General features: G+C 34.0%; 1 protein-coding gene across 3 annotated transcripts in view; it reads right to left on the reverse strand.

Annotated features, from left to right (window-relative positions):
- Positions 1-25170, reverse strand: part of LOC101898609 (stAR-related lipid transfer protein 13) — a 277625-nt gene that overhangs the window by 29555 nt on the left and 222900 nt on the right. For 2 of the 3 annotated variants that reach the window (XM_059119355.1, XM_059119354.1), the window contains exon 9: positions 750-821. In XM_059119355.1, coding sequence (XP_058975338.1) covers positions 750-821 — 72 coding nt within the window. Of the gene's footprint in view, positions 1-749; positions 822-23009; positions 23525-25170 lie in introns of those variants that run through there. The other variant, XM_059119356.1, reaches the window with a different exon arrangement.

Here is a 25170-nt window from a genome sequence, read left to right on the forward strand (position 1 = left end):
GACTATTGTGTCTGGAGTATTTAGGAATGCAAGATTGGCAATAAAAAAAATACCAAAGTGTCGATCACCTCAAGCAAGCGCTTCGCCGCGTGGGCCAAAAATACCGTAGAGCAACATTCGGGCAGCGTGTGACGGTCTCACTGGCCGTTTGAAGGCCAAAATTCGCGGCAAAGGTGATCAATTCGAATAAATCTAAACTTATTCTAAAAATTGATGCTATTTCCGAAATTTTTTGCATACCATAAAATTAAAAAAAAAAATGTAAAAGTTATGGCGTTTGACTTTGTTGCAGTTTTTTTATCTCACCCTGTACTTAAACGTGGACCAATGCCATGCCATTTTCTATACCAATCAGTCTGTATAAAATATAAAAATTTAGACCAAATTTCAAAGCTCTAATGTGGACTCTAACGTGATTTCAACAGACAGAAAGACAGACATCACAAAATCGCCTTATAATTTTATTCTGATCAGGAATTTATGTCCATTTTGCGTCTCCGACGAATGGTGTTTAATATTCCCTTCATTGTTTGGTAGAGAATATAAAAATATTTTAAACATTTTTCTGTTCATAATTTAGGCTTTAAATTTCTCCCTTCAAGAAATAGTGCGGAAGTAATTGAATTGTTTTTTTTTTTTTTTTTTTTGAATTGTTCCAAAACAAGTTATCTGTGTAACATGGATTATTAATTCGCCCAATAATTTTTGTTAAAGGTCTTATAATATGTTAATTATATCCCACTACTCACCTTCATACATCTGAGCATATTGAGGAAAGCCAGCAGCTCTGAGCCATTTACATGCTTCAACGGCCTCGATTTCTGTAAAAAAATAATAAAAACAAAATCAATATTAATCGATTGCAGAAAACTCGTAAATAATTAATATGCAATTAAAAACAGTAATTAAGAACTAAACAAAAAATGTATTTGTGGTCTGGTTGAAAAAAGTCAATAATGCTTGGCAGGAAGTTTATTTTGAGGAAATTGGAGATTAACATCGTAAGTATCGATTTTTTTATGTAATTAAAGGTCGAAAGAATTTGCTGGATTTTTAGAGATTATAAAAGGTATATTAATATTAAAAATAAATAAAATATTAACATTTAATAAATAACTTTTTGGTTTCTAGTCCTCCATTTTGTGGTCTTAAAAAATGGTACCAAAGCAAAAACTTCCAAAAATTCAATTTAAACATTAATATTAAATTATTAATTACAAAATCATTATTAAACACCTATTTTTTATTTATAGAATTTATTATTAGATTTAATAAAATTAATTACAAATTAATCACTAACGTTATATTTTTACTTTATAACATTTTTAATTTTTTTATTCTCTTTTGAGACGAGCTTTCTAATTTTATATTACATTTTTAAAGTTGTAGACCACATATAAATATAAATTTAAACTAAATATAATATTTCCACAAAGACATGCTATAAATAAATCTAAGGCCCCTCCCTACCAAAAAACGATGAAATCCACTTCTTATTTATCTGTCATATTTTGTAGTGTGTTGCTCCATTCCCCCTCCCCCCCCCCCCCAAGTATCTCTTTGAAGTTCCTTAAATCTAAACCCAAGTCTATTGAAAGTTTCTTATCACATTTTCATTCGGTTTGACATCATTGATTCGCTCTATTGGCCATTATTCTATTATTTAATAAAATGTTAACGTTTTTTCTTTATTCCTTTCTGTTTTGTTGTGCTTCGTTGTATTTATCCTCTATTGCTTCGTCTAACCTCTAAAGGTTATATATTTTGTCTGTTCAACTATTTCCTTGGGAGCAGCAACAACAACAAATTGTGAAAAATGTTATTGGCATTTAATTTCCTCCCACTTACAATGGGCCAGAAAAGAGAAATGAGAGAGTGGTGGCGGTGGGGAGAGTTATGTTTGCTGTTAATGTTTTTTACAAGGAACACATGCATGAGATAGAGGAACTCAAAACATTTGGAAAAGGAACTAAAAGGCAATGAACTAAAAAATTGAGAATGATAATAATAGCCTCAAAACTCTTTTCCCTCATGAGATAAATAATGAGAGAAAATATTTTTTATTATTATTATTTATTTATTTTACATATATTGTGACTCAATTGACCACAGTTTTTAGATTTTAAACTAGTGCCACACAGCCACAGGGAACTTTCTATGTTACATTGAATACATCATACAACATACATTTACATATATTTATGATTTGATTTGAAATATCAATTTTGTTGGGATTTGAGGCAGATTGTAAGCGTATTATTTTGTTAGCGGTATGTAAACGCTTTACATATTTCCCAACGCTGATGGTTGTTGCAAAGCGGGTGACATTTTGCCACAAGGCGCAAATAAACATTTCAATTTAACTAGATTTGAATTCAATAAAGTTTTTTACACCATCGAAAGCGGGAGTTGAAGGAACTTGGAATAGAAAAATGCAACTTAAATTGAATCTAAATTTAAAAAATATATATCCTAAAAGACATAAAAATTCCAGTTTGGAATTAAGGTTAAAGGGGTTGAAATGTATGAAAGGCCCTCAACAGGTGGTCTCATATGCATATAATACCTTTTTTAGAGATTTCATTTTCATTCAGACTTCAGATAGAAAAGCTTTGAAAGCTCATCTTTTGAGAAAAGATCTTTTAAATTTATTTCATGAAAATATATTTTGAAGATTTTCCATGGGCAGATCACCTTAAAAACGGGGACGTATGTACGAACAGGGGTTTTCTGCCCAGACCTCCTCTGAAAAAGTTACTTTTCGGTTTTTTTTAACGAAATTCTTTTACGAAATTGTACTAATATTTTGAAGATCTTCCATTAGAATATCACCTTAAAACGGGGGCGTATGACTTATTTGGTCTTAAAGGCTTTTAAGTATTTTCTATGGGCCGAATATTTTTAAAAGAGCCTTTATGGATCGAAGACATTTGAACGGTCTTCCATGGACCTTTAAGATATTCTCTGAACCGAAGTCATTTAAATGGATACCAACGATCTTTCAATGAATGAAATATCTTTAAAGGCTTTCCTTCAAATCACATACTCTTGAAGATCTTCTAAAGACCCTAAAATCATGGCCTTTCATTGATCGACGGCCTTTAAATGTTTTCTAATTGCGGAATATCTTTAAAATAGTTCCATGGATCGAGGACGTTAAAAATGTCCTTTACAACGTCTTCTAAGGGCCGAAGATCTCTAAAAGATCTATAGACTTAAGACCTTAAAAAGGTAGGAAGAAAGAAGTTCGTAAGAACTTCTTGGACAAAATTACCTTTTAAAGATCTGCTAAAGGTCCAAGTCCTCAACTGAGGACCTTCGAAGTATCTCCTTTGAAAGGGCCTCTATGGACCTAAGACATTTGTAGACTATAAATTGACGACGTTCTCCATGAAACAAAGAACTTAAAAATAACTTCTAACAACCTCAAAAAATCCTTTTATGAATTGAGGACCATAAACAAGATATTTTGAGGTTTTCTATTTAGAAAAGAGATATTGATATCTTCTATACAGAAAACTCGCATAGGTCGTCAATGGATCGACAACCTTTTAAAATGTTTTCTATGTTACCAAAACCATAAGAAGGAGTACATCTTTGGACCATGGGCCTTCAAGATACCCTTCTGAGGAACCTTTAAAATTCTTCTAGGAATCGAAATCCTTAAAAAATGTGTTCTATTATATAGAAGGCATTTTGAAGCCTTCTCGAGAATAAATTTTAAGATCTTCCTTAGAGAGAAATCGCAAAGGTCATCTATGGGCTGACGACCTTTGAAATACCTTATATGAAAGGAAGAGCCTATTAAAGGGTCCACTAAGAAACTTAAAAAGTTCCTCTAAGAATTGGGAATCTTAAAAAATTATTCTTTGACGTCTTCTATACAAAAGAACCCTCTGAGCTAATGTATGACTAAAAGATATGTTAATGGTATCCTTAGAAAAATTTTCACAACTTTAACAGACAAAATGCTCCTCTTTAAGTCTTCTACAGAAAGAAACTGCTTAATAGGATTTCAAACTACTTTTTTCAGATCTTCTATGAATAAAGGATCATATTCAGGTCTACATTAGACAAAAGACGTTCTGCAGGCCCTCTAAAATTATTATAAATAGAGGACATATATGAAGGTAATTACATTCAAGGGTCTTATGGATCACAAACATTTTTCACGGTTTTTTCAAGGCAATAGACCTTCCACACGTCTTCTACAGCTAGGAACCCTTCCACAGGTTTTCCATAGATAGAACACCTTTTACATTTACATTTAATTTACTCATATTTTTTTGCAATTGATTAATTTTGTTGTAAACATGTATTAACACATGTACACGCACACACACACATAAACAAATGAGCTCGATATATGTCATTATTGAAACTCATCGAATCGGATGCCCTTTTTAAATACCCACCGTGGTACTTAAACCATTTCGTAGAAAGAGTAAGAGCGAGAGAGAAGCAACGAAAAAAGAGAGCACGAGAATAAGATATGGGAATGGGACGCGTGTCTATACATATTTATTTAGGCCTAATAGCACCTTAATACCATAAACTTCGTTCGGTGATTATCATCATCATCAGCATCCACCACTCTCTTCATTATCATCCTTAGATAAATAATGGTTAGGTAGGTGGTCATGGGCCACAGCCTATGTTGCTCACAATATATCTCCCTCCTCTCTCCCTCTCCCTCTGCTCGTTGGGCATAAACATTTAAATATAGCAACAAAATGCTGTAGTTATTTGGTTTGTTTACCACACAACTCATCTTCATAGACTTGGCCACTTTGCGTTCGCCTTGCCCACGGGAAGTTTTTTTTTTTTAAATTGTTTAGAACTATCCAGAGGGGAAAGGAAGATAAACAAACACATACGAACACTTGTTCCTTGGCCATTATGGCTTAAATCGATTTAATAGATTCACTCACCTATAAAACAAGATATATGGACAGCTTGTGTTCGTTGAATGAATGGTTGGTCAGTTGAAGGGTTACACGCCAATGGGGGGAGGAATGGGAAAAGGCCAGAATAATATGCTTGTGTGTGAGTGTATGAGTATTCTATGGCCTATTTTTGTGGCACGCGAATGATGTTCTTGATTTGCATGGAAGATTCACTTTCTTGCCCATATACCACAGCACTGCCACACTTTCATTTACAGTTGACCCCGTTAACAAGAAGCAGAAGAAAATAAGAAAAAATGGCAACAAAAAGAAATAGAACAACAAATTACACAACATCAACATCGTCTGAAACGAGAGGGGGTAACACGACCAATATCTAAGATGTTGTTGCCTGAGTTCAGCAGTAAAAGTTTTACATTGTTTGGTTTGATTTGTTCTGTTGGCTTTTTTCTTCTACTTCTTCTTCTTCTTCTTGCTTGCTTAAAACTTTATCCATAAACTGGGTGATTGAAATGTCCCCTTCCGGGAGAAATTAATTTTTAATTAAAAAGAAGAAAAAAACAACGCTCGATTGATGAAATGTAATTAGGCTTTCTAATAGGCTGGGGAGGAAAATTCCACGTGTATCTAACGCAAAAGTTGTTCGATGATGATGTTTACTTGAAAACTTAAAAATGCAAATATACAAATTTAGCAGATTAAACGCTTAAGGATGTTAAATCCACAGGAAAACACAATTGAATAATGCTGAATTTCCCTAAAAAAAATTTCCATGAAATTTATTGCAAATGATGCCATGTTTGTGTTTGTTTAATGTACTTAGTTGTGCTAATACTTAATTTCTGTTGCAAAATATAAAAATAAATATCGTGGCCTTTGACATATATCGCATCATATTAACTCCCAAGGAAATATTGTCATTTTAACTAATGATTTAGTTTTATTTAAGGTCACACATACACGCACACACACACTCTCTAACTAATTTATGATGATGATGGTGATGACAATGACACAGTGGTGTTAGGATGTCCTTACATTACCTACCCACATTTTGTGTGACAATGACATCAGATGTCACGAAATGTCATGGCTGGACATTTAGTTGAACTCTCTATGAAAAGGGGTGGGGGGGACAACAATAATTAGTAGACAAAATTACGATGTTTAGAACAGTCTTCCTTTTCCTCTGCTTCTCTTTCTCGCTCTACAAAAGGGAATCCTCAGGGTTTGAAATAGATCGAATGGGGGAGCAATGTGTGACTTTTTTTAAAGCTTTACTGACCATACCAACCATATTTTACAAGAAAAGTTTCCAAACACCTAGAAATCAAAAAATTTTGAGGTACATACATTTTTAATTGAAAATTTGCCAAAATTCCTTCAAAAAAAAAAAAAAAAAAAAAAAAAAAAAAAAACAAGTAAAAAAGCTGTAAGTTCGGCCGGGCCGAACTTTTAATACCCTCTACCAATTGGTACAAATTTGGCAATTTCAAAAAAAAAAAAAAAAAAAAAAAAAGTAAATAAAATCCGTTAAAAATCCTGTTAAAATCTTAAAAATACCGAATGCCTATACGACGACGTGGACCTGCATAGGCAACTTTTGTCATAAGTTATTACAATATTTAAATGCGAAACTTGAAGAAAAATCTGTTTATAATGTAGCTTAAATCATCAAAATACCGAATATAGGGGGTACCGTCATATGGGGGCTATACGAAGACGTGGACCTGCACAGACAATTTTCTGGCATGGGCTGAAGTGTCCATTACGAACTTCACATGCGAAATTTGAAACAATCCCGGTAAATAATATCGCTAAAATCATCAAAATACCGAATATTGGGGGGGGCTATACGAAGACGTGAACCTACACGGCCCATTTTCTGTTTTATGCTGCAGTATCTACTACGAACATCAAATACAGAATTTGGAACGATTCCATTAAATAATGTCGCTAAAATAATCAAAATACTGAATATCGGGGGGTACCGTTATATGGGGCTATATGAAGACGTGGACCTACATGGCTCATTTTTTGACTTAGGATGTAGTATCCATTACGAACTTCAAATACCAAATTTTAAACCATTTCGGTTAATAATGTCGCTAAAATCATCAAAAATACCGAATATAGGGAGGTACTGTTATATGGGGGCTATACGAAGACGTAGACCTACACAGATTTCTGTCTTAGGCTGTAGTATCCATTACGAACTTCAAATGCCAAATTTGAAACAATTCCGGTGAATAATGTCGCTAAAAGCATCAAAATACCGAATATCGGGAGGTACCGTTATATGGGGGCTATATGATAACTTGGAACTACATGGCCCATTTATTAACTTAACCTGCCTACTGGCAAAATTTTAGCCTTCTATCTCAATTTGTTCGAAAGATAACGTGATTACAACAGGCAGACGGACATGGCTAAATCGTCTTAGAATTTTACGCTGATCAAGAATATATATACTTTGTTGGGTCTGACATGAGTATTTCGAGGAGTTACAAACGGAATGGCAAACTTAATATAGTAGGTGGAGGGTATAAAAAACAAGGATTCACATAGACCATAGACTCCATGGAGTGGGTTTTTAAAGAATGGGCCAAAATTGTCCGTTTCGTATTGGACCTAAATAAATATGATATAAATATTGTGACGTGCCAGGTTTGGACTATATCGGTAACTTCCTTTACTTTGTATGAGATAAGTGATAATTTTTAGAAAATGTTAACATGTGCGTGAGTTACCAGCTATATTCGACCGAAGTATTCCATTTTCATGCTTCATCTAATACAATATAAAAATATTGGTATGGCCAAAATTATAAGAAAATCGAACATTTATATCCAATTTATGGGAAATCAGAAATTCCATATTCATCTAAGGTTTCAGGTTGAGAGACATATATTTAGATATAGCAAGTTGTAAAGAATCGCTGAGTTGTTAGGCAAGTTATGACAGATAAAATTATTGAAAATTGTGTCCCTTCGTCTTTTTGAGCATCTTGTTCTTCAAAATCTTGAGCCCTATGTGTGGGGCAAGTAGCAAAATTAATGGTCCGATCTCTACCATCTTATTATAGATTGTGTGTCGATGGAAATCTTGAAATGTACCAATGGAATCGGATGTTGATTTCGCTTTTTTATGAGCTTCTTGGATATTCAAATTTTGAGCTTTTGTGGGAGAGGTACCAGAAGGAGTGGACCTATATATCCCATCTTCACAACAGATCTTGTGTTGCCAAAAATGTTTGTATGTGTGAAATATGAAGAGAACCTGAAGCTTATTTCAGATTTTTTTGCTTATTCAAAATTTTTACTCTTTGTGGGATATTCAAAATTTTGAGCTTTTGTGGTAGAGGTACCAGAAGGAGTGGACCGATATATCCCACCTTCACAACAGATCTTGTTTTGTCAAAAATGTTTGTATGTGAAATATGAAGAGAACCTGATGCTTATTTCAGATTTTTTTGCTTATTCAAAATTTTGACTCTTTGTGGGGCAGGTATCAGAAGGAATAGTCCGATCTCTGCCGTCTTTATTACCAGATCTTGTGTTGATAGAAATATTCAGATGTGCCAAGTCTAAATCGAATCGGATGTTTATCTCACGTTTTATGAGCTTAATAGATATTTAAAATTTCGATTCTTTCTGGGGGATATACCAGAAGGAGCGGATCGATATATTCCATCTTAATACCAGACCTTAGGTTCATAAAAATATTAGGATGTGTGAAATTTGAAGACAATCGGACTTTTACATCATATTTTATAGGAATTATAATTATTCACAATTTTGACCATTTGTGGGCGAGGTACTTGATGAAGTGGACCGATATTGTCCATTTTTACACACGACTTAGAACTGATTATGATTTGCAAAGTTAAAGCAAAATCGGGTTATCCTTTCTCCTTCTGTGCAAAAAAGAGACATAGAGTCTCAATCCGTTATTTGGACTAGGCACGTTTTGACCGTATCAAATGATATATACCCTCTCTAGCCATATGGCTGAGGGTATAAAAATACAAATATGACTCATGACCGATTTTTGCATTTTTTCGACACTCCATAAAAGGCACCCCTTACACAAAGAGCCTCTTTACCCAACATTTTTTTGCTTCAGGATTTCAGTATCTCAATACCATTGTCATTTTCTGTGCAGGTGTGTTGCAATGCCATTGTGACATGTAAAGGATTTCACACCCAACAATTGAAAACTTTAAATTGAATAGAAAAAGTTATCTCATAAAAAGAGCAAGGGAGAGCAAGAGAGAGAGGGAGAGAGAAAACTACTTTTTGTATTTAACACCAAACGTAGGTGACAGTTTATAGTTTGTTTGAATTGGATGGCTGTCTCAAGAGAGTTAAATGTTGGCATTACGGAGATGCACACACATATACGAGGATATGTATACATAAAATATAAAAAAATTATAAATACAAATTTTTATATTTTATACAAAATAGCAATGGAATTCTGAAACTTGGTTTGCAAATATTTTATATTTTCAAAGTTTAACCTAAACCACATAATTCTTTAATTAAATTGTGTCTGGACAGAATTTTAGTTTAATATCTGCTATAACAGGATGTCTGCCGGGATATGCACTTAATGGTTGATTGAATTAAATTAATATATATGTATGGAACATGTGCAGTAATTCAATTAAAATATTGCTTCATATCCTTTCCCTTTTCGACCCCTTTATTTATGCTGCTGTTATATTTGTGGCAAACAATTTAAAAATCCTTGAATATATATTTTTGCAAAAATATGATAAGGTGGGAATTGATTTTTTCACTCTCTCTTCCCATCTTTAACAATGAATGAATGGATAAATAGTTAAGGGAAATGACATGTGTGTGAGTGAGAGTGAGTGTTGATGTCACAAGCCATAGTTCTGCATTTTATAAAACCAGATTTATTCATTTCCAGTTGACAACTAACATTGCCAGCAACACACACACACACACCCATCTATGCATTTAATGTGTGGGAAGAAAATGACAACAATCCTTTTTACAACAACAACTAACCGGCAGCAACATTTTCACCAGCCATGACGAGTATGTGTTCCTGTTGTTGTAAGTGCTGGTGTTAGTGTTGATGACAATCCTGATGATATTGTTATTTATTTGTTTGAATACCCTCCAACGACCAGGGTAGGGGGCGGCAGGTTTATTTATTGTTTTCGAACACACATCCCTCGGCCCTAGGCCTCTAACGTTAGTCAGCCAGCCTGCCTTTTGTCGAGTGGAAATTTTTCCATTTAACCTGTTTTGCAAACATTGCGCTAAAGTGAATTCATTGAAGCGTGATTTGCAGTGCAATGCTCTGCATGCACCCCACCGATTCTGTCATCGATGCTCTATAATGAAAAGTCCTTTGTGTAAAACCCATCAATGTTTTGTGGACTCGAATGGCTGGTTAACGCCTTCATAGTTCACGAGCAACAACAACAACAATGACTGCCCACTATCACAAGTGGATATGGGCGTCTATGGAGACCTAGTGCTAAAGGGATATGAGTGAAAGTGAAACCACTAATTTTGGTGCCTTAATTAAAAACCCATCCAAGTGGTGGGCTAAAGTGCGATTTTAATCATGTAGAAAAGCGTGGGCAGATGTTTAACATGGCTGTGTGAAGCTTTTGGGTGACCAAAAACCATTTTATTTATTTTTTCTTTCTTTAAAATTTGATTAAAATGTTATATGCAAATTTGTTATTCAATTGAATTTTAACACAACAAAGGATGGTGCGATTTTCCTTTTTTTTTCTATAATGTAGTCATGTCAGTAGCACAAAAATAAAAGTCGTGTGGGCATTTCAAACCGCATCATAGCTGTTATACAGAAATGAGAGTCAACGTCATGGACAATAATAGGCCAAACATAATCCTGTTATGGACGTTTTAATTTTTTGGGAAAAATTTAAATTAATTTTGAAATTTACAACGGAATTGGATTTGAATTTGAATTGAATTTGGCATAACAGCATCAGGAGGTTCCAGGTCAAGGCGAGTTAGAAATTAAGCGGAAATGAAAGGTAAAATGATTTAATAAATTTATAAATAAATAAAGAAGGGAGCAAATGACATAAATAAATTCATAGCTAAAATAAATAATAAAATAAATTAATAAAAAGAAGACATACCTAAAAATCGTAGACATAGAGAGAATAAAAAAACAAGTTCTACTATATACATTTATTAATTTTCATACATTTTAGGTATATTTAACCCTCAAACGAGACACCAGGGTTTTTTTGGTTTTTTTTTTCAAATTATGGTAAAAATTCCCCATAAACGGAATCCAAGCAAGTCAAAATATTCAACACAGTTATTTGCAATAAAATTCTACTATAGGCCCCAAGAGACATCAAAAGTCTTAATCGTACTTAAACGCCAAAAATGCATAAATACAGGGCATATAAAAAACTGCAAATCAAACGCCATAATTTTTACATAAATTTTATTGAATGAAAGCAAAACATGTCGGAAATAGCATCAAATTTTAGAATTATTTAGATTTGTTCGAAATGGTCACCTTTGACACGAATTATGACCTTCAAACGGCAAAAGAAACCGTCTCACGCTCCCCGTATGTTGCTCTGGGGTATTTTGGCTCATTACCGGCTAAGCGCTTGCTTTGGGTGATCGACACTTTGGTATTTTTTGGTGCCAACCTTGCTTTCCAAAATACTCCATACACAATAGTCCAACGGATTGGTATCCGAAGATTTTGGTGGCCATTATGCGCTGGAAATGAAGCGAGGAACCTCATTTTGCAACCTTTCTTGGTTGGCGCCTGCTGAGTGCGATGGTGCTGAGTCCTGTTGGAATTTCCAAGGTCTGCGGCAGCAATGTTTGCATGTCCAAGGCTTTAATACATACTCCAGAATATTTTCGCTATAATATTCGGCAATTATTCTGATGCCGCGGTCGATTAATACGAGCAGAGAGCGACCATCGGCTGTTATGGCGGCCCACACCATCACCAGGGCAGACGCTTGAGTTCTGGTGGCCAAGCGAAGGTGCACATTTTTAGCTGACCTCTGTGACATGTAAACCCGATCATTTTATTTGTTTGCAAACTGCTGGACAACGAATATTGTCTCATCGGAGAAAACCAAATTCGGAAGTTCACCACTTTCGGCCAAGCGAAGCAGTGCGGTGTAAGTTCTTGGCTTTACCAATTCTCATTCAATGGTTTTACCCCGAGCTCATTTTTCAATATTTGCCGAATGGTATATTGCGATATATTCAGCTCACGAGCCATATTTCGGCCACTGCGGCGCGGGTTTCGATCAAGTCGCTTCTTAATTTTTCGAACCATTACTGCTGATGTTGCTGTTTTCTTCCGTCCACTTCCTTGACGTCGGACTACGCCACCAATATCACGGTAAGGAGCGATGGTACGAGACACACAATTTTTAGTCAAATTTAAATGCTGGAGTGCTCTAACGATAACCACTTTTGGTTTTCCAGCCAAATATAAAGAAATCACACTATAACGCTTGAATTCCATCAGGAATAACTTTTTTTTTGGAAAATCTTCACAAAAATGCTACGCTTGTAAACAATAAAATCACATCACTGTCACTGGAATGATTTTAACAGCTAGTGGCTTAGAAATGACAGCAGATGTTGGTTACACTTTTTTCATCTCACCCTGTATATGAATTTCTGTAGTTCAATGCGATTTAGACTTTTAATGTTTTCTGTGACCTGCAGTATATTTTTTTACAAATAAATTTGTACAATATTGTGGTTTGCTAAGTATCCGTCTAAAAAGAGTTCTTAGCCATATTTTGGAAAAGGGACCAAAAAGACCACCTTTATTGGCTGATTTGAGGGTGAAAAATGCCAAATTTTGTAACATTTAGTACTTTTTAGTACGTATTTCCAAAAACCACTTCCAAATCTCAAGCCTACACACTAGCAGTCATCCTTATGCCACATTTCAAATTTTAAGCAGTGTCTGCTCCAGTAGAAACCTCAATGTCAACATCTTTCATCTCCAGATTAATCCAAAAGCAAATTGTACTGAATTTAGTACTTAGTATGCATTTCCAAAAACATTCACTTCCCGAACTTAATTTTTATACCAATTGTCAAGATTTTAGCTGTATCCGTTCACAAAATACCAGTACCTCTTAGTACCTAGCCATAGCATTTCCAAAAACCCAGCCTTATCTCACCTCACTGAAACTCTGGGGTTGATTAATCATAAATCAGTCAGTCACTCATTTTTTTACTCTTTTTTATATGTTTAAATTTATATTTTGCATTCAAAAGGTTCTTTCGGAAAAGTTGTGAAAATCTAAACCCTCACCTAATTTCCCTCCTTTTATCTGACAAATAAGAACATTCCTCTATTAAAGTGACTTTTGCCTTTCCTTTCACAAAAACAATGTATCCACGTAGGCACACTAAACCACAACGTTAATGCCTGTGTCGAAAAATAAAATAAAATATATATAGACTATAAACAGGAAGATTTTTTTCCAATCATTGTTTTTTTTTCTTTTTTGTTTTTTTGTGGATTACGAATCCATGAATGAACAAAACAAATTGCTTATAAAGTGGCTGTTGCCGATGATACGGCCACAAGGAAGAAATTAAATACAATATTAATGATTCAATTTCAGTCATTGTTCTTTGCTCTATAAAAATGAAATTATTTTTCGTATATGAATCACGTATATACATATGTATCATATGAATATGATATATGTGTTTGGCCCAAAGACACAAATTTTGCGGTCATTACAAATGGGCTGATTTCTGCAAAGTGGGTCATATTTGGTGATATTGACCGATCTATGAAAAAAATGAGTTGGCCTACTTTATTAAAAAAAAATAATAATAAATAAATAAAAACCAAAATTAGTTATATAAATAACATCTGTATAGTACAAGGAGTTTTTCAGTTTGGTAAAAAAATTAAAATAATTTGAATAAAAAAACAAAATTCTGGAAATAAAAATGAAAATGTTTTGAATAAAACTAAAAAATGTTAAAAGTTAAAATTGTACTTTCTGAAAGGATAGTTTAAAGATTGCCTGTAACGACTTTTTTTATTTTTATACCCTACACCATAGTATGGAGGGTATATTAAGTTTGCCATTCCGTTTGTAAGACCTCGAAATATACATTTTATACCCCACAAAGTATATATATTTTTGATCGGCATAAAATTCTATGTCGATTTAGCGATATTCGTCCGTCTGTAGAAATCCCTCTAGCTTCCGAACGAAATGAAGTAGGTTGATAAAATTTTACTCAAATGTGTATTATGTCTGCAGGACTTTTGTTACTGAAAATAGGTCATGTAGGTACACGTTTTGGTATAGCCCCCATATAATGGTACCTCCCGATATTCGGTATTTTCATAATTTTAGCGACATTATTCGCTGGAACTGTTTCAATTTTGCTATTTAAAGTTCGTAATGGATAGTACAGCCTAAGACAGAAAATTGTCTGTCCAGGTCCACGTCTTCGTATAGCCCCCATATAACGGTACCTTCCGATATTCGGTACATTGATGATCTTGTCGACATTATTTACCGGAATTGTTTCCAATTTGGTGTTTGAAGTTCGTAATGAATACTACAGCCTGTGACAGAAAATTGTCCGTGCAGGTACACGCCTTCGTATAGCCCCCATATAACGGTACCTCCCAAAATTTGGTGTTTTGATGATTTTAGCGTCATCATTCACCGGAATTGTTTCAAATTACCTATTTAGAGTTCGTAATGGGAACTACAGTCTGTGACAGAAAATTGTTTATACAGGTCCAGGTCTTCGTATAGGCCCCACATATCAGTACCTCTCTATATTCGGTATTTTGACGAGTTTAGGTGCAATACCCACCGAAATTGTTTGAGATGTCGTATTTGAAGCTTATGAGAAAACTTGCCTGTGTAGGTCTACGTCATCGTCTAGACCCTAATATAACGGCTACTTTCGGAATTTTTTGCGATTTTAACAGAATTTTTAACTGATTTTATTATTTTGAAAATTGCCAAATTCGTTCCAAATGATGGAGGATATTCATAGATCGGCCCGGCCGAACTTACAGCTTTTATATTTGTTTTTTTTTTAAGTTTTGCATTTGAATATTGTAAGGACTTGTGACAAAAGTTGCCTATGCAGGTCCACGTCGTCGTATAAACCCGAATTTTTAAGATTTTAACAGAATTTTTAACTGATTTTTTTTTTTTTTTTTTTGAAAATTGCAAAAATCTTTCCCTATGGTGGAGGGTATACAAAGCTCGGCCCTGCCGAACTTACAGCTGTTTTACTTGTTTTTTTTTTTTTTTTTGTGAACGCCAATATCATCTCCTAACACTTTCATTTCCTATTTATTTTTTTATTTAACATTTTTTTTTGAAAAAATTTACGCCCATATCCGTTTCAAATCCTAATCTCATTTCCCACCAAATAAAAATCTTCAAATTAAATTCTAAAATTATAACATCACATTGTTATGTTTTTTACAAATTGGGTAAAAAACATAAATGTTTTTTTTTTATTTCTCTCCAAAATTTTCAAAACATATGTTTTATTTTTTAGCCAAAAAAAAAATTTCCTCTGTGATGTTTACTGATCTACGATAATCACAAAAATGGTGATATGCATTTTGAACAAAAACAACACACACACACAAAAATTTAAAATGTGCGAAATAATAACATTTCCGGAATGTTGTAGGAGTCTGTCTGTCTGCCATTGAAAAAAATGTTGTCACCGTGTTTGCGTTGTTGTTGTTGCTGTGGCTGTGATTTTGATGGCGTTGTCGTATTTTCATTTCTCACGCATTTCACTGCCATAACCGTCCACATAGCTGTCCGCCAAATGTCTGATAATTTTCCATTTGGGTGATATAATTTTTATTTGGCGTTTTTATATATATATATATTTTTAATTTTTTCTTTTTTTGTGTTTTGATTTAATTGTTATTGTTGTTTCATTGGGGTGTGAAATTTTTTTATTTTCGTTTTTATGTTTTTTTGTAAGGAAACTAAATAAATTCGTTTAGCCAAAAAGGCGTATCAATGAAATAGTTACTTTATCAAATTGTGATTACCCATATCCTTTGCTGACTATATTTTAGGGTGTGTTTTTTAACTGTCCTTTTAAAAAAATAATTAAATTCTTATGGCAATTCTTATTGTCATGGCAATTTTTTATTGTTTCATGAGAATTTTTGTCACCATAAAATGACAGGGGAGAAGGGGGACTCTTGTGTGTGCGCGCTTACGTGTACATGATCTGTTTGTTTTAATTTTATTTCTCGCGAAGGCTATGCGTTATACACCTTGTTAATCTGTTAATAAGAATTAATCAAAATGAATATGAAATAAATTTTCTTCTTCTGAAGAGAAAAAAATGACCATGCAAATTAGTCGGAAGAAAGAGTTATGTGTGTATTTTTTGTTGACATGACTTATATTTATTATCCGGAAAAAATGATTAGGAAAACAAAAGAAAATATTTATTTTATTTATATTTTTAGAAGGGGAAAACAATTTGGAATAGATGTCATGTACATAAATAAATAAACATGTGTCAATATCAATTAATATATTCCCATGAAAAAATAATATTAATTAAATAATCCACATACAATAATCTTTACCCGGCGAATCAGCAATATATATTAGTAAAAATTAATTAGAGACTCGTTGTCATAACAATTCTGAACATAATCATTGCTCAACAAGTGATTTCCACATAAATCAAGGAAAAAAATTAACAACAACAAGTTAAAAAGCAGAAAGTTCGGCCGGGCCGAACTTTGAATACCCTCCACCATTTGGAACGAATTTGGAAATTTCCAAAAATAAAATCCGTTAAAAATTCTGTTAAAATCTTAAAAATTCCGAATATAGCCGTTATATTGGGGTCTATATGACGTGGACCTACATAGGCATTGTTTGTCATAAGCCATTATCATATTCACCCATTACCTGTAGCACCCATTACGAACTTCAAATACGACATCTCAAACAATTTCAGTGAATATTGTACCTAAAATCGTCAAAATACCGAATATAGGGAGCTACTGATATATAGGGCCTATACGAAGACCTGGACCTGTATAGACAATTTTCTGTCACAGACTGAAGTTCCCATTATGAACTCTAAATACGTAATTTGAAACAATTCTGGTGAATAATGACGCTAAAATCATCAAATACCGAATATTGGGAGGTACCGTTATATGGGGGCTATATGGAGACGTGAACCTGCACAGACAATTTTCTGTCATAGGCTGTAGTATCCATTACGAACTTCAAATACCAAATTTGAAACAATTCCGGTGAATAATGTCGGTAAAATCATCAAAATATCGAATATCGGGAGGTTCCGTTATATGGGGGCTATACGAAGACGTGGACCTGGACAGACAATTATCTGTTATAGGCTGTAGTATCCATTACGAACTTCAAATATCAAATTTGAAACAGTTTCGTTGAATTGTATCGCTAAAATCATCAAAATACCGAATATCAGGAGGTACTGTTATATGGTGGCTATATGAAAACGTGGACCTACATGACCCATTTACGAACTTAACCTGCCTACTGGAAAACTAAACATGTGTGCAAAATTTTAGCCTTCTATCTCAAGTCGTTCGGAAGATAGCGTGATTACAACAGACAGATTGACGGCTTCTAAGCTTTCAGCTGTTAAAATTATTCAACTGACAGCTCATTATATTGTTTACAAGCTTTCAAAAGCATTTTGGTGAGAATTTTATTCGTGATGGATTCGTGATCAAGCGCGATAGTGTGATTTCTTTATATTTGGCTGGAAAACCACAGGTGGCTATCGTTAGAGCACTCCAGCATTTAAATGTGAATAAATCTTTTGTGTCTCGTACCATCGCTCGTTACCGTGATACTGGTAGCGTAGCCCGACGTCAATGAAGTGGACGGAAGAAAAAAGGCAACGCAAGCAGAAAAAGTCCCTCGCTTCATTTCCAGCGCACAATGCCACCAAAATCTCCGGATACCAATCCATTGGACTATTGTGTCTGAAGTATTTAGGAAAGCAAGGTTGGTACTAAAAAGTACCATAGTGTCAATCACCTCAAGCAAGCGCTTCGCCGGGAGTAGGCCAAAATACCGCAGAGCAACATTCGGGCAACGTGTGACGGTTTAATTGGCCGTTTGAAGGCCATAATTCGTGCCAAAGGTGACCAATTCACATTTTTGCATTCATTCAATAAAATTAAAAAAAAAAAATTAAAAATTATGGCGTTTGATTTGTTGCACTTTTTTCATCTCACCCTGTATATTAGGGAAAATTAATTAGGGACTCGTTGTCATAACAATTCTGAAAATAATCGTAGCTCCAACAAGAGATTTCCACATAAATCAATGAAAAAAATAATTAACAACAAAAAGACAAACACCGATATATACTCTTTATGAATACTCTCTCCATGTGGTCACCATGAATTTCGTTTATTTCCCGAGTCAATGAATTGAATTAGTGAGTCAGGGCGGATTTTTTATTTATTTATTGATTGTTGATGTTTTCATTGTCCCTTTTTCTGCAACAATTAATACAAAAGGAACACAATTACCTATATACACACACTCACACACAAAACCGATTATTTTATAGACCAGCCTCTATGCATTGTTGGTTGTTAAATTATTAATTTCTTTTTTCTGTATTCCCTCTCAGTTTCAATACAGTTCTAGTGTGTGTGTGTGCGTTTGTTTTTGTTTACCTTCAATTCACAACAATAATAATTTTCATACCCCCATTGGAGCACGTATGATTTTTGCCATAATTCCCCCCATGTTCAATGACCAAACAAATTCCAATAATTTGTTGATAAATAATATTCTCGGTATGTCTGAATCTATATGAGTTACGAATGATGATATGCAGAGAAGAGCAGCAACAAAATCCAAAAAAAAAGTGAAAGAAAAACACAAATTAAAAGAAAAAACAAGAACAACAAACTTTTAACTTGTCTTCGGATCATAGAATTTAATTATTGCTGAAATAGATGGAGGTGTTGAAAAACAGGATACAATCAATGTTTGATTTGGAATTTGTTCTTTTTCGTGTTCGTTGCTTAAATAAATTTCCATAGGAATAGTACAGCCGGGGGAAAATGTTCGTTGAAATTTTTGGATACAATCAATGTTTGATTTGGATTTAGATTTTCTGTTTAAATAAGTTTCCATTGGAATACAGCCAGGGAAAAATTATCGTTAAACGCACAGGATACAATAAATACATAATTTGGATTTTTTATACCCTCCACCAATAGTATGAAGGGGATATTAACTTTGTCATTCCGTTTGTAACACCTCGAAATATACATTTTAGACCCCACAAAGTATATATATTTATAAAATGTAAAAAAATATATATAAATTCTTGATCAGCATAAGATTCTATGTCGATTTAGCGATGTCCGTCCGTCTGTGGAAATCACTCTAGCTTCCGAACGAAATGAAGTAGGTTTATAAAATTTAATTCAAATGTGTATTATGTCTGCAGGTACTTTGGTATTGAAAATGGGTCATTTAGGTCCACGTTTTGGTATAGCCCCCATATAATGGTACCTCCCGATATTCGGTATTTTTCGCGATTTTAGCGACATTATTCACCGGAATTGTTTCAAACTTGGTGTTTGAAGTTCGTAATGGATAATTCAGCCTATTACAGAAAATTGTCTGTGCAGGTCCACGTCTTCGTATAGCCCCTATGTAAGGGTACGTCCCCATATTAGGTATTTTGATGATTTTAGCTGCATTATCCAGCGAATTTTTTTCTTCAAGTTTCGCATTTGAATATTGTAATGGTTTATGACAAATGTTGCCTATGCAGGTCCACGTCGTCTAATATAATGGCTACATTTGGTATTTTTAAGATTTTACAGTTTTTTTTTTATTTTTGAAAATTGCCAAAATCGTTCCAAATGGTGAAGAGTATTCAAAGAACGGCCCGGCCGAACTTACAGCATTTTTATTTTTTTTTTAGTTTAAAAAAATTCTGTAGAAACACAGCCGGGGGAAAATGTTCGTTTTCATATTTTAATTAACAAATCTCTTTTGGTTTATATGTCTGTCCAATTGAAGGTGTGGAAATCCATCCCTAATTTTTTCTATATTTCTCAGTTTTATTTTATATTTGGGGCACAATCTCCTTAAATAGTCAATTGCAGATGTGGAAATCCATCGCCGGTTTTCCCCCTATTTTGCAGTTTCTTTTTCCATTTGGCGACCAACGTGGGGCACAAGCAGTTTAAATAGGCTTTTCATGTTTGGGATAACCGTTATAGGCCTTTTTATCGTCGGTTACAGATTGTTTAACATTTTCAAAGGTTTTTTTTTTTTTTTTTTTGGTTCATAGGTCATAACTTTTAAAATTTTTCTTTTAACAAAATTTTTTTTTGAACATTGTAAACCTAGAATGCCATACATAATAAGTAGCTAAATTTTATTTTATGTTTGGGACCCAACGTGAGGCACAAGTCTTTTAATCAGCCTCACTAGGATTTTGTTTACCATTACAATGAAAACTAAGTATTCGTTAATTTTAAATAAATTGTTCAATATTTTCGGATTTTTTTTAGTTCCTAGCGTTAAATGGAATCTCGTCCAACTTGGGCCTTGACTTCATTAATTATCTTTGAGAAAAATTTTTAATGAACATTAACCTTTCCATTGAAACTTAAAATCGTCGAATATTCCCACACTTATCAAAGAACTTATTTTAATTTCACATTTGGCGCCCAACGTGAGTCCTCAAGTTCTTCAATCAACCTTTTCACGATTTGGCTTAACGATGAATGCCTTTTATGGTTGGATATAATTATATATTTTCAGAGGTTTTAGTAAATAGTGTTTAACGAGCCGTCACGTTAGCATTGGCGCCCAACGTGACTCACAACCTTTTTTACTTATCGTTCAAAGGAATTACATTCTTGAACAGCACGTTTTTCATTTCACGACGAGCGCAAATTTACTGAGTAACTGAGTTTCACTTTGGATTTCGGCGCCCAATGTGGGGTTTAACATCATTTTCAAGTTTAAGATCGATGTTTTAGTACTTTTTTCCTTAGATAGAAACGAAGTATTCAATGAATAAACCATTACATTAGCTTTGGTGCCCAATGTAGGTCGCGAATTAACCGAATTTCTTGAAACATGTTAATTTTGAAATTTTGAATTTGAAGTTAATTTTCAGGCCAATATTCTTGAGCAAGAGCCGTAAATATGAACATGAAATTTGAATTCCAGGCAAACTTGACTCTTGTTCCCAAAAATCTGGGATGATATTTTTGGACAAATTATCAATCTCTAGTAACTGACACCTAGAAGGCCAAGTATATATTTTCATTTCAGAATATAAAATTAAATTCCGGGACGCTATTGCGTCGTCACATAAATTTTCATAAAATTAAAAATCTGACCAGACCAAAAATCGAATTTTAACCAATTTTCCAGTAGTTTAGAGTTTAAAAAGTGATAAAGCTTAAATATTTCCGATCAAATTGACCAAGATCTTTGTGTTAACACATGCTGTATTTCTGTTTAAATGTTCGATCCTTAGTACCTGACACCGAGATTGCCAAGCTCATTTTTTAATTTCTAACAAAAAAATAGGAAAAAAAGTTTTTTCTCCTCTAAAATTAGATTTTTTCCCTTTTCAAAATCCACTTGTTAGCATTTGGAAAACATTATAAAGCCATTTAATGTCGAAGAATCCGAAAAACCGTTTATCCAACCAATCTTGAAAAATTTCATACCACACACAGAGAGGAGAAAGTCTACAACCAATATGCTGGCTGACCAGTCAGTGCCACTGATCCCCACTCTCCCCCGCCAAGCAAATCTCTCACTACTTCAGTTTCATAAAAATAAAATCATTTTCATAATTGAGCATCGTCTAATGATATCAATTTGAATCGCCACAGAAATATAAATAATTCCCGACCAATTAAGTAAACAAACCATTATCAAAGAATACAAATAAAATTGGGTTTTTATAAAAAAAAAAAAAAAAAAAAAAACTAAATCAACACTGGGTACAGCTATTAAAAAAAGGAATGTAAACAAGATTTTTTGGAAAATTTTCTATTTAGAAAAACTCAAAAGAAATCAATAAAACATTTAGTGATACTGACCATACATTGATATTGGATCGTGTTTTGGAAAAAATAATTATATTATAAGGGGAAATAATTGCCGGTTTCTCTGGATCTTGTAAAATGTGGAGCTCGGAGATTTAACTTCATTTTGGAATATTCTGAAAATGCAAATTCCCATACAAAAGACTTATATCGTCCATACAATGAAAGTGGAAAAATAATTCTTGAAAAATTAGTGTTAGCTCTATATTTTGAAGAATTTGAAAAACGAAATAAAAAAATACTTGATTAGTCCATAATAAAATCCTTGGAGAAATTGGAACATTGTTCCAATTTCTTAAAGCCTTGGGGCACGCAAACATTTTGTCTGCAGACCTTGGACATTCCGACAGAACTCAGCACCATCGCACTCAGCACGCGTCACCGAAGAAGGGTTACAAAATGAGGTTCCTCGCTTCATTTCCACTGCATAATGGCCACCAAAATCTCCGGATACCAGTCCGTTCGACTATTGCGGCTGGAGTAGTTTGAAAAGCATGGTTGGCACTGAAAGATACCAAAGTGTCGATCACCTCAAGCAAGCGCTTTGCCGGATATGGGCCAAAATACCGCAGAGCAACATTCGGGCAGCGTGTGACGGTTTAATTGGCCGTTTGAAGGCAATAGTTCGAGCCAAAGGTGACCAATTCGAACAAATCTAAACTTATTCTAAAATTTGATGCTATTTCTGAAATTTTTTGCTTTCATGCAATTTTTTATCTCACCCTGTACAATGAAAGTGGAGTCATTTGGCAATAGAATTCTTGGAAAATTAGTGATGGCCCCAAATTTTGCAGCATTTGAAGCTACTGGCTTTGGCCACAATTAAATTTAATAAATCTAAGTATTTCCATGTAGAAGTTAAAAAAAAATAGTTTGCCTACAGAAATTTATATTAAAATTAAATAGGATTTTTTTCCAAATATTCACCTGCAATTTTTCTTTCACGCATTTTCCGCCATAATGCTTCCGCCTTGCGTTTCGGCCAATTTTCGAATTTCTGTGAAAAGCTACGAAAGAATTTGTATTCTCGTATCGTTATTGACATGCGACGTTGCATTTTGACAGCTGATATTGATGGTGGCGGCCGAAAATGGAAATTTACAAAAATAAAATCAAGTGATCAATATTGAAGATTATTGTTGTTGTTGTTGTTGTTTTTGCCGATGATGACGATGCCACTGTGACAAATTGAACGATAATTGTTTGACGAGCGAAAGACACCCAACTGATGCCAGTGCGTATGCGTTCCGGGTTTGGTTCTTTTTTTGCTTTTTGTTTTCGTTGCTATTTTCATAAAAAGCTTTTCACTCAATTATTTTGACAGCTTTCTGACATGTGACAAATGGTAAAGGGATTGTTGTGAAATTTTCAATTTTTTTTCTTGCTGCTGACTTTTTCACTTTACATTGAAGACCAAAAATAGAGTTGATGTTGTAAACGGAATATTGGGCCAAATAAATCGAAACGAAATTCACGCAAAAAATACAAATGGAAAAAATTCTGCAAACTTGGATTTTCAATTATGAGACTATTTTTTTTTTTCTTTTTTGTTTTATAAAATTTCACATAATTTTATGTTTCACTTTTTCTATGGAAATTAACGTTATTATATTTTGGACTTAGAAAATCACACACTGCAGCATGCGCTATCCGGCCAATCACTAAAAACTAGCTGATGCACCGCACTCAACACCAACTGTGTTGTAATGATGCACAATTGTTTGTTTTCATTTGTGCGTAATTTTCGCCTTAAGTGTTCCACTGCATTCTGGCACGAACACTAGCAACTACTATTGGCACACACACAATGTTTTGTTGCGTTTTGAGAGAACAGGAAACTGTTGTTGTTTTTCTTTTTCACCACTTGTTTTATTTCCTCTTTTGGTCAACCACCACACTCACACACGCACATCAATGCAGGCATGAATGAATGAATGAATCGTATCGGCAATGGTTGTCACGCGACTGCAATATTTAGCAAAAGTTTGGCAATGTAAACATTACGTTTTTATGGCAAAATAGAGAGAGCGAGAGAGACTAACAAACAAACAAACGAGACAACACAGCAATGCCGCCTTCACCAGATAACCAACATGTTCTCCTTATGAATGGGAATATCACACGTCTGTTACCTACGAAGCCTGTGGCACTACTAATGAATTAATGCCGCAATGTTGAGGCAAAACACGGCCGTACGAACTGTGTTCAAAGCTCTCACTTCACACACACGCACAATACTGTCACTTCATCAGCTGCAGGAGATAATCACAACATATTCGTCATTATTAACTACGAACTGAGAAAACCCACCCACAGCCAATCGACAACCAACGATGTTTTCGGTTTGACAGACTTCTTTCTTTTTCGACAGCAGGCGTATGATGGATATAAACGTACGACCGTATGAGTAACGGAAAATAAATTCGTTTCAAAAACAAAAGTGTTTCTCCGAAATACCGTAACTTTCTCCACTGAAATATACGACCGTACTGAAGGAGTGTTCGCAATGTAACAAAATAGAGCCCGAGCACAGGCAACAGCATCCGCAGAGGAGAAAAAAATATATATATTGCCTGCTTGCCAATACAGGGCGATGTTGTGCTTCGTTGCCTGTCGATATTGTTCGATATGCAAAGTGTTTATGTCGGCCAACCAAGCAGGCAATAACAACAAGTAGTAGATGCTAACCATAGGGTGTTCGAAATGGTGTTATATAGGGATGGAATTTATAATAAATAAGAGAACATTTTTGGCAAGCTTTAACACCACATAAGAGATATATATAAAAGACCCATTTTGTAAATGTCTCGCCGAAGGGCTTTTATAAAGAAAAAAAGTAACAGTAAGACAACTACTGCTAAAAAAATGTGGAACTATAAAATATAAAAATATTAACCTTTAAAAATTAAAAAAAAAATTAAAACAAAAATTTTATATTATTAAAAATGTTGTATTATTATAATTCAGAGCGTTTAAAATACTTTAAAAAATCCAAAAATATAAGATATTCAAAATTATTTAAAAAATCAGTTTAAAATACATTTAAAAACCAAAGAGTTTATATCTTCAAAATATGCTTGTTTTTTTG

This window comes from Musca domestica, unplaced genomic scaffold (assembly GCF_030504385.1).
Source record: "Musca domestica strain aabys unplaced genomic scaffold, Musca_domestica.polishedcontigs.V.1.1 143, whole genome shotgun sequence".
NCBI lineage: Eukaryota > Metazoa > Arthropoda > Insecta > Diptera > Muscidae > Musca > Musca domestica.